Raw genomic sequence first — 11,136 nt, 5'->3', positions numbered from 1 at the left:
CGTGCGCAGGCTTCTCATTGCGGTGGCTTCTCTTGTTGTGGAGCACGGGCTCCAGGCACGTGGGCTTCAGTAGTTGTGGTGCGCGGGCTCAGTAGTTGTGGCTCGTGAGCCCCAGAGCACAGGCTCAGTAGTTGTGGCGCACGGGCTTAGTTGCTCTGAGGCATGTGGGATCTTCCCGGACCAGGGATCAAACCCGTGTCCCCTACATTGGCAGGTAGATTCTTAACCACTGCACCACCAGGGAATCCCTCCCTGCAACACTTTTTCCTGACTCTTCACCTGGTGGGCTTTGCCTAAAACTTCTAATTCTTAGCCTAAAACTCACCTTCTCAAAGACACTTTCCTTCCTGACCATCCTATCATAGCACCTTGTCTCTGCACTCATTCCAATATTACTGTTACTGTTTGTTTATTGTTTCTCCCTGGTGTCCCCAACTCAGCCCCCAGACTCAGTACTAGTGAGCCAGGGACATGGTCTCTTGTCAGGGGTTTGCCACCATGGTGCCAAGCATGTAGTAGATGCTCAAAAGAAGCATTGTTGATTGAGAGACTGTATGAATTAATGGGGGAGGGGGATGTTGGGAAAACGCTAGGGAGAGGAGGGAAGGCCTGGGAAAGAGGCAGGAAGGGAGCAGGGTTGCTGAAGGATTACAGGAAGGCCTGCAGAGGAATAACAACAGAATTCCTCTTCCTACCTTCAGAGTTAGACTCTTATCTCTCTCTCTCTCTCTCTCTGCAGACCATCATCCACCTCATTCACTTATTTGATTTTCAGCTGTTCCTGAGAAGTCTCAAATCAGTGGATTTTCATCCCCATTTATAGAGGGAGATTGGATGCACCTGACTCGTAAAACATTTGGTAGTAAACCTGCAGCTCCTTATTCCACAGCATTTCATTCAGACCTGAGTGAAGATCCAAATGAAGAAAAACAAGATCCTTGACCTGGAGACATTTATGTCTTTGGGGAGATAAAACAACTTATGGAGACTATTTTCCTGTAAAGAGGAACACGTGACATGATGTACACTCCAAAGCAGTTATTACAGTCAAAGGAAAAGTTTGTTTTCTGTATACTTTAAACGTTGGCCCTGTCAGTATGTGAACACTGATCTAAGTTCCAGTCTCAGATTATACGGCCCTAACCGGGGTTTTCCGAATGCATTCGCCTGGCGTGGAGTCTGACCCAGCGCGGTTTCCGCAAGGTCGCTGGTGATGCTCATGCTCCTGGCTGGGGGCCACATCGTGAACACCTGTCTCTTGACGCCCACACCAGCCCCGCCAGGGAGGGGGGCCATTCTCGCCCCACTGTACAGACGTGGAGCCTGGAGATGAGGATCAAGGACAGAGCAGAGGGCAGGAAGGGCTGGGGGCAGAGGTGTCCCCCCCCGACACACCCCCTCTCCCCGGCCGCCTGGTCGCCGGCGCGCAGGTGGGTTGGACCGCGTCTCCGCCCTGGCTCGGCCCTCGCCTTCCACTGACCTCACACAAAGCGCCTTTCACGGGCTCGGCTTCTACTGGGCAGCCGACGCTGCTCCGGAGGTTTGGTTAACCCCGTTAAGAAAACAAACAGTTCCTGGGCCGCGGGCGGGCAGGGGGGGCGCCGCTGGGCACAGAGGCTGGATGCTTTCCCCTCCCCGCGGGCGGGCAGAGGCGGACTGACCTGGAACCCCAGCAACCCGGGGCAAGGCTGGGCCTGGACTGCTGGGGTGGGGGGTGGAGGAGGCGGTTCTGGTCGCCAGGGCAACCTTTGACAACGCCCCGTGCCTCGCGTCCTTACCTGTACCACGGGGAGTTGTGTGTAGACTAAGTGACATCATGCTTCCAAAGTGTTTGGCATGGGGCCTGGCACACAAGAAATAAACATTAGCTATTCTTATTCGACTGAATTATACCAATTCGCTGTTTTTGCAGGCCAAAACTGTGGGGTTTTGCCAATTACATATGGTCCATCCAATATACTGTTAATGATTCATCTCTGAAACAACAAAAGCAAATTCTTCTATTCCTTTTTCAGTATCCTGAGGTTGCAAGGTTAGCTTAAAAACAAACAAACAAACAAACAAACATTAGTTACTCCAAGTACTAACTCTGTGATCAGGCTTTTCCTGATTTTCTCAATATTGTGCAACCAAAAACAGGTAAGAGAATGAATTAGAAGCAGAGGTTGGTGTAAATCAGCAACCGTCCTGTTCATCCTAACAGCCTCAGAGCACTTACTAACTGCTTAATAAGTACATCTTATAAATTTGAAATAATAATAATCAAATAAAAAATTTTATGTTGTGAATATTGGACTTTGGTGCAGATGTCTCAAAAATTAGTTCTGCTGCTACAACATTTTAAATTACTGAGCTAGTCGAAATTCATCATTTTATAGATGAGGAAACTGAGGTGTGAGAAAGGGAGAAGTGGGCTGTGGAAAGGGTTGTGTTAGGAAGGCACCTCTGACAAGCACGTCCTGCCTGAGCCCTGAGAGCAAAGTCTGACCCCGTTAGACTGGTGCCTGGCTTCTCAAGGCACAGGTAGGCTCCAGCCAGCAGTGTCAATCCTAGGAGCCCCCTGCCTCTTGCCCAGAAGACAGAGGCAGCTCAGCTGCTTCAGACAACATGATGCAGGGACAGAGCAGGGGGAGCTGCGGAGACCACTCCAGCCACCCGGTTTCGAGGCAGCAGCTTCCTGGGGAGATTTTTCTGGCGCTACGACAACTCCTAACATCCCTTAGGGTGGTATGTCAGGGCACCAACCGATTGCCCCTCTGGTGCGCCCGCACCGGGGTTCAAGGAATAAAGACATGCTCAGGTACCCTCAAGTCACAGGAGTTTATCATGAAGGAAGCTGTGGGACTAAGAACTAAGGACGACAGGGAAGCTGGGGGGCCCACAGCCCAGGCCTCCAGGTCTGGAATGGAGATGCACCTCCACCCGCTCTAGCCCTGGATACTGTCTGGGGTTTCGCAGCAAGTCGAGTTTTTACTCTCTGCCATTAATGGTCCCCAGCTACTCACCCAAGCTGTTCTCTGTCTCCAGATTCTGCTCCTGCCACACACTGAGCACATCTGGGGAGAGTATCTCACAGGGTGAGAGAAGCTCAAATGCCTACAAGGTCAGGTGGGCAGCTTCTCCTTGACAGGCCTGCTGCACGGATTTGCTCAGGTCTTTGAGAAAACAACTTAGTGGGTTAGTGTCTAGGTCCTCCTTGTCCATCCCCGACTGGATCGTATGGGATATGGGGGTGCAGACAAGCCGAGTCAAGCAGACTGAGTTCAAGTCTTAGCTCTGTGGTGCGACCTTGGGCAAGCTGCTTAGTCTCTAAGCTTCAGTCTTTTAATGTAGATAATGACGCCCACCTGGCAGAGCCGTGGTGCTGGATGAGCTTCAAAGCCCTGAGCCCACTGGCACAGGGTAGGTAGGTGTTGAACGCATGGCAGCTCTTGGTTATTAGGTCCCGGGGTGGGATGGGACTATCGGGGCGGTCTGGACGCCGCCCTGCATGTGTTCCTGGCTGTCACGTGCCTCATTATCTTTTTCTGGTGAGGCTGCTCATGTTCCCGAGGGCAGACCTGCTCCTGGGCCCCTGTGGTCAGCATCTCCGTCACTCATAACTGAAGAGGAAGCTGAGAGCTCTGAAGCTAGGAGGGGGCAGTCATTTGGAAACAATCGTCACATCCCCTTAGGGAAAGGTCCTGTCTCAGTTTGGACAGGGTTTTTCTTTGGGGTTTTTTCTGGACCCAGAGGCTGAGCAGCTGGCTTCCTCTGAGCGGCCTCGGTGGTGGGGCTGTGGGGATTTCTGCCCCCGAGGTCTGGTCATCAGAGCCAGAGGGGCATTTCCACAACAGACAAAGGCAAAGGGGGGAGGCCTTTCTGGGGCAAGCAGTGGGGCAAGTGGCTATCACCTCCCCGCTTGCAGGCCCCACCTAGGGCACTGAGCACCGATCCTGCCAACCAGAGCAAAGCCTACTGAACCCCAAATCAGGCCTGATTTCTGGATCTTGTGAAAAACCCCAAGATCTGGGCCCATAGGCTCGTAAAACAGTAATCTCCACAGCTGAAGGGCAGTCGCTTCCCCCTTAGGCTGCCTTTGGAAGTGGAGGAGGGCACCTAGATGAGTAGGAACACAGTCCATCATCTTAAGGAGTTCAGAGCCAAGGAGGCTAATGAGATAACATTACAAACACAAGCGAGAAAGACCAGAGGTTTAAGAGGATGACGAAGTGCCATGCCAAGAGCTATAAAGGAGGCAGGGCTCCCACTCCAGTGTGGGTCGGAGGCGGGTGAAGAGTAGATCAAAGAAAGCTTCCCAGAGATGTACATATAAAGTAGGCCTCAAAGGATGCAGTGGATTGTTTTCCCATAATGAAAATAGCTTTATTTAATGTTTATGATTATAAAAGTAATACACAGAAATTCCAAGCAATATCAAATAGTATAAAAATTTTAAATAATGCAAAATTCCATCCCTAGAGGCAACCATAGTTAACAATTCGATCAACATCCTTCCCATATATATATAATTATAATTTTATATAAATGCAGACCATATCATACATGTAATTCTATAACCTACTTTCATTCAAAAATGAGTTTTTCTTGTCAATAAATATAGCTATATATCATCTTCAATGACTGTATAATATCTAACTATGTACCATAATTCATTTAATCCCTTCCTGCTGTACATTTAGATTGATTTCAAATTTTACAACTATAAACAATGCTATGATGGGCCTCTTTGCATAGTCTTCTTCATGGACTTGGTTTCTAGAGGTGTCTATGGGAATCCCCAGTGAATGTTCTGACACATTAACCAATGCCCTCATCTCTATTTATTCACACTCTTATCCACAATACTGAAGGCTGGCTGTTTCAGACAGGTGTAATTCTGAGACTGAAGGGAGGGATGGGGGCTGAGATAGGGTGCTTCAGTAACACAGCCCAATATTAATAAAGGCTTCTTAGGCCACACAGAAGTGAGGAAGGAAGGAGCATATGTGGAATCCGTTTCCATGAGGTATGCGCACTGTTGTGAAGGACTAGGAGATAAACAGGAAAAGGCGAGCTGGGGTCCTCTCACAGAAGGCTGTGAAGGCCAGGTGGCAGAGCCTACAACTGGAGATCACTCAACAGTTATCTATTGATATTTGGCACCTATTTTAAGCCCAGATCTTTTCAGGGCATGGGGTGATAAAGATGTTCCACTTTGGAGAGTTTATTGTCTAATTTTTTTTACGCCTTAAATTGCTTTCTGTGCTTCAGTCACCTGCCTCCTCTCAACCTATCCCTTGTAGCAGTTGAGCTCCTATTGATACTCTAAGGCCCAAATCAAATATTACAGAATTTTTATTGTTTGGCAGAGAGAGCCAACACTAAACCACACAAGTGGTATCACAAGACATTGGCAGATGTCACACCAACCCCGGGGCCAGAAGACAGGGATAAGCTGTTCTAGTGCATTTCTAACTCTGAGCTCAGGCCTGCCTCTTCCCCAATGTGGAGCTGAGAATCTTAGCCAGTGACTCTGAAGACAGGGTGTCCGGTTCAGTCATGTGGCAACTGCAGCAAAGGTGTGTCCTTCCTTGCTGCAGGAGGGATCACCATTCTCTTCCCCTTCCCCTCCTCCCAACCCCTAGGCTGCTGGAACTGGTGGGGAAAATCCCACCACCTTAGGGCCTGCCGTCCCTCAGAATCCATGGTCTTCAATCCCATGTGGGCCCTAAGCACGCTCAGCAAAGGACACTCCTTCCATCACCATGTTCCCTCCTCAACCAGTGCCTGGCCCCATCTTTAGATTTCCATTATCTTCTCATGCTTTTAAGAATTTGAGCTGCACAGGCATTCTTTATTTTCTTTAGCGTTCTCAGCTACAGGTGCATTCACAATGAAAAGCATCTGGAAAGAGCTTAATGTTACAAATATCTACGTGTGACGCTTCCGATCATTTCTACTTCTTGCATTTGTTCTGTCACTGACTACTCATCCTCGTTGGGGTCCCTCCAGCTCTAAGCCCTCACCTTCAGGACTCCAGAGCCCAGAGATTCATGGGGGAAATAACCCAAGGGGAAGCAGGAGAAGTAAGACTCATCTCCACACCTCTTCTCTAAACCACTTGACTCAAAATAGGTAAACTAGATATTCCTATCTGAGAACATTTTAATTCTTCCCCAGCCACACCCAGCAGCGAGGCCCCCTGCTCTGTGCATTTTTGCATTTACTCCCAGACAGGGCTGACGGCTAGTCCCTTTATCTCCTCTGAATTTTATTAACATGCTAGGTCTGACCCACCTTTCAATAAAACAAAGCCAGCTTTCACTCTGGATCTCCTGCACCTCTCAGCTCAGTCCTCCCTTTCCATTTAGAGGAGCCTCTGACACGGTCAGCACTTGCTGTCCCCACTGCTTTCCTGCCCATCTGCTCCAAACCCATTTGGCCTCCTGTATTACCTATGTCATGAAAGGCTTCACCGTCTACCCTGAAATCCAAGCCAGAAGCTGGCGGGTCATGCCAACTACCACACTCTTCCTCGGGCCTCTCATCAGATCAGTGACCAGACCACAGTGGTTCTTCGCCACCTCCTCCACCTCTCTCTGAGCTCCAGCACCATTACTACGGCCCTCCTCAGCACTCTGGCAGCCTCTCCTTGCCTCCAGTCTCGTACCTTCTGATATGTCTACATCACAAACGTGACCATGTTATTTCCTGCTTAAGTCCCTCCAGGAGCTCCCCACATTTGCAGGATAATGTTCAAAGTGCCCCACAGGTCACAGGTACTGTGTGATCCGGCTCTTGCTCGTCACTCTCCGTGGGCCATCCACTAACTTAACTCTGCCCACATCGAACCACTTGCATTTCCCTACATGTGCCCACCTCCCACTACACGACACAGGGAGGCAGAATGGTCCCAGCAGAAGAAGCAAACACCTCTTCACCTTTAAGACAGCTCAAGCATCCCCTTCTCCAGTTTCTTTCTCCTGAGTCCCCAGGTAGAATGACTCCATCTTTGTGGCACTATCCCCCCCACCGCAATACAGCCCAGTACACTTAACCTGCTATTGGCCTTCTTAATTTCCATGTCTGCAAGCTCTGCACAGAAATGCACAGGCCCCAAAGACAGCTGGCCCTATCAGCCTCGGGATAGGAGGCCGAGGAGGAAGTTCTGAAACCACAAGGGAGCCCATCCCAAGGAAATAATAAAAACAGACTTAAATCAAGATGATCACTGGATGGAACATAACAAAGCAAGGAGAAAGTTTTAAAATTTAGTTTGGAGAAAGAGTTACAAATATGGAAAGGGAGAAGATAAGAATAAACTTTATGGGGCTAGACTGAAAAAATCAGTGTGGATTCATGATTTTTAATATCTAATTCTTTATATCATCTATCTCCATCTCTCTCAATATTACCATATATTTTTATCTATAGCTATTTCCTTGCTCTGTCTGCCAAGAGCCTAGAAGCAATGACATTCCAGTAGCAATGGGCATACTCAGCACCCAGATCTTGGTTTCTAAATATCATTCTCCATTAAAAGGAATCAAGATTCCCTGGAGAAATGGCTGATTCCAGGGTTGGGGCAGGGAAGATACAAGATAAGCCTGAAACATCCTGTTAAGCCAGAAAGTAAGAGTGTTAAAAAAAAAAAAAAAAAAATGAAGGGGATATGTTAAAAAGAAACAGGAGCCTGCTAGAAATCTGGGACAGTTTGAGAATCAAAACAAATTAAAGCAATGGCTTGCAACTTTGAGTAAACAGGAATCCATTGATCCGTACTTATAAACAAGTACATTAATAAATAGGGAGGAAAAATGCTGTTCTTTAGAAGTAGAATGCCAAACAATAAATGTAGAAGAAACTATGGAGTTAGAAAATCACACTGGATGAGGAACAAAATATTTACAGGATATCAAAGTATCTCCCCACAAATAACTTGTTAATTACAAAGGGGAAAAGAGTAAATTTAAAAAAGGAAACCTGGCTGACATCAGTTTAACCAAGCGATCAGAGTTAATGTCAGCATTAATGGGACCAACTAACATCACATGCCAACTTAAGATGCACTGAGGACATGTCACTTCTGTGATGTTCTTGCCCAACATACAAAAACCTAATCTAGTCATGTGGAACCATGAGACCAATCCAAGTTGAGGAACATTCTACAAAATACCTGACTGTATTCTTCAAAAATGCCAAGGTAATAAAAGGCAAGGAAAGGCTCAAGAAGTCTGGATTAAAAGAGACACATGTAATCATGTGTCACAACTAAATGTAACACATGATCCTGCACCAGGAATCACTATGAAGGAAGGACATTACTGGGACAGCTGACACAATTTAAATAGAGAGCATGTGTTAGATAACAGTATTTTATCAGTGTTATACTTCCCGTTTTTGATAAGTGGTTATGGTTACAAATTATGAGAGGACGTCCTTATTCTTAAGGAAAGGCATACTGAAGTTCTGGGGTAAAGGGGTACAATGCCTGCAACTTACTCTCAAATGATTCAGAAAATACAACATGTAAATGCAGATAAGGCAAATCATAAGTCATAAAGCAAATGGGGTAAGAATGTAAACACTTGGTAAATGTGAGTAAAGGATATATGGGAGTTCTTTGTGATATTCCTGTAACTTTTCTGTAAGTTTAAAACCATATTAAAATTTTAAAGGTTACCGAACCAACCAGGAATCCAACAGCAAGGGATGAGTCAGAATTATGGTACAGTCACTCTATGGAAGCCTTAAAATTACACAGCCTTACAAATAAAGTCTGTGAAGATAGATAACAAAATAGAAAAAATGCTTATAACTTATACAGTGTTGAATGATAAAACCAGGATACAAAATATTTTATGTGTATATTATTACAACTAAGCAGAGCAAGCACATAAGTAAGACTGGAAGGATGAAAATCAAAGGTGGTAATAAGGATATCAGGGGAAGCTGATTCACTCTGTTATACAGCAGAAACACACACACCATCGTAAAGCAGTTATACTCCAATAAAGATGTTAAAAAAAAAAAAGGATATTAGCAGGGAGGGAGAGACTGAGTGACTTTTTCTAAAAAAAAAAAAAAAAAAATCCACATATTGAAAACGTACTTGCCGGCACTGGCACTCCCCGTCAGGCTGGAGGACTGGAGATGAGCGCTGCTTGCTGTTTACTGCCGGCTCCTGCCTCATGCTGCCCTCCCCTAAGGTTGACATTGCCCCCACAAGAACTGACAAAGCCGGGCATCTCTGCAGCTGGTAGGGTGGGAGTGGGGAGGTTCCTGCGCGCAGGCAGCCTGCCAGCCTGTCCCACAGAGCAGCTTCACAGTCTGCTCTGACCAGCGAGCTTAGCGGCTGCGGACAGCTGAGGGGAAGCCCGGCAGGGGTGCATCCAAGACCGGGCCTCCCTGGCCAGGCCAGCACAGAGACCCCTTTGAACGCCCTCGGCTTGTGCTGACCACACTCGGGCCTCTTGCCGGCATGCTCCCTCCTGGGCACAGACAGTGAAGCTTCTTGGAACTCAGAAGGTGTAGGAATTCTGGGATGACTTTGTCTAGAGGCAGAGTGCCTGGTTCTGTTGTCAGTGGGATAAAGTGCTAAGTCCTTATCAGTTCTTCACATTTTTAACATGGACCAGTCTACTGAGGACATGCTTTGATGGGCGGCAAAAAGATGTTCAGAACGCAAGGCTTTGCGATCAGAAAGCAAGACTCTCAGAGAACCCTGGGCAGCTGAGGGAAACAGGGCAGGAATAAAAGTGAAAGCTGGCCTCCTCTCTGCAGGAGAATTGCTTTTGTCCCTCTTATTATAAGAGATGTGTTTAAAACTCCTTCCCTAAAGAAGTAGGAGTAAGACTTAAATAGATTGAGACCCTCAGAACAGGTAGCTGAGGTAGACAGAGAAAAGGAAATTCCAGTTCCATAGGGAAGCAGGAGCAGAAGCTTGTGAACTCCTGCGGAGAGGAAGTAACTATACCTGGCTATACCTGGGCACTTCTTGGTTAGGAGTATTCCAGACCTGCTTCCCAACTGCTCCCCGGCCTAAAGCAAAAAGCACCACCATTCTGAGTCATGTGACCCGATTTTAAAGTATTTTATTACATAATCTTCTCATGGTACCATCAGGAGTAACAGAAAATGTTATTCCCAGTTCCTAACCACATCCTGAAAAATATACATTTGTATTTATATATTTATATCAATACTCCACCCCTATCCCATAATTCCACCACCTAGTATAGGTTTTTTGCTTAAAGCAAGAAACTATTCTCTCAGGTAAGAAAATATATATGGAAGCTAAATGAAGGACCGGTTAGAGTGACTGGGGACAGCTTGGCCATGGGGGCAGGGAGGAAGGGGTGAAGTCCAGGCTAGGCAGGATGCATCACTGGGGTCCAGCAGAGGTGGAGGAGGACAGTGTATAAAAAGGCAGCGTCAGGCAGGTGGGCTCTGGTGTCCTTGGTCCATTAGGAGATGGCCTTTGCCTCAGGAAGGAAGGCTTCCCAGTACTTTGCCAGCTGCAAAGAAGTGGGGTCAGTAAGCAAGTGCCCCCATTTAGTGGCAGAGCCTGAGCCTGGAAGGGGAACAAGCACAGTGCCAGGGCACTCTCCCAAGTGCCTCAGCCACCCACAGGGAGGCCTGGGCTAAGGCCAAACTGAGGAAATGGCTTCGCTGACAGCAGACCTTGGGACAGATTGGCCAGCCAGCCACACTGCCCTTACCTCTCTAGACTGAGGGAAGCATCAAGTGCAAGGGCAATATCTGAAGACAGTCCTGGTTCTACCCTGGAGGAAGTACCCCCTGGGGGCCACAGCTTGGCTCAGCTCAGTCAGCTCCTCACAGGGGGCCACTGTTTCACATATTGATCGGGGCCTCAGCCTCAAGAGGGTTAGGGGGTATCACGGGGTTACAGGGAGAGGAGAGTTGGGGTTTGTTCTTAAAAACTAACTCATCGTAGGATTAGGGCAATCCTGCCTAGCAAGAGACCCTACTGGATGCGCCACGTTAGAGAACCAGGACCTACTTTCAAGTATTGATTAAGCAGGGCCCAGCCCCTCTGAAGCAGGGCCAGATCATCCTGTCACCAAAGCCACAAGTAGGCAGCTGGCCTTCGGAGCAAGCAGGAGAGGATGAAAGCCATGCATAAGTTACATA

General features: G+C 47.6%; 1 protein-coding gene across 1 annotated transcript in view; it reads right to left on the bottom strand.

Moving 5' to 3' along the window:
- SNX1 (sorting nexin 1) overlaps positions 1-11,136 on the bottom strand; it is a 47,717-nt gene that overhangs the window by 1,788 nt on the left and 34,793 nt on the right. The window contains exon 15 of the mRNA XM_082383349.1: positions 1,779-10,499. Coding sequence (XP_082239475.1) covers positions 10,449-10,499 — 51 coding nt within the window. The 3' untranslated portion in view covers positions 1,779-10,448. The remainder of the gene's footprint in view (positions 1-1,778; positions 10,500-11,136) is intronic.

The sequence above is a fragment of the Balaenoptera borealis genome (assembly GCF_965194805.1).
Source record: "Balaenoptera borealis genome assembly, chromosome: 3".
Classification (NCBI taxonomy): Eukaryota; Metazoa; Chordata; class Mammalia; order Artiodactyla; family Balaenopteridae; genus Balaenoptera; species Balaenoptera borealis.
The sequence above is the reverse complement of the archived record's forward strand: the minus strand, read 5'-3'. Positions and strand labels throughout refer to the sequence as shown.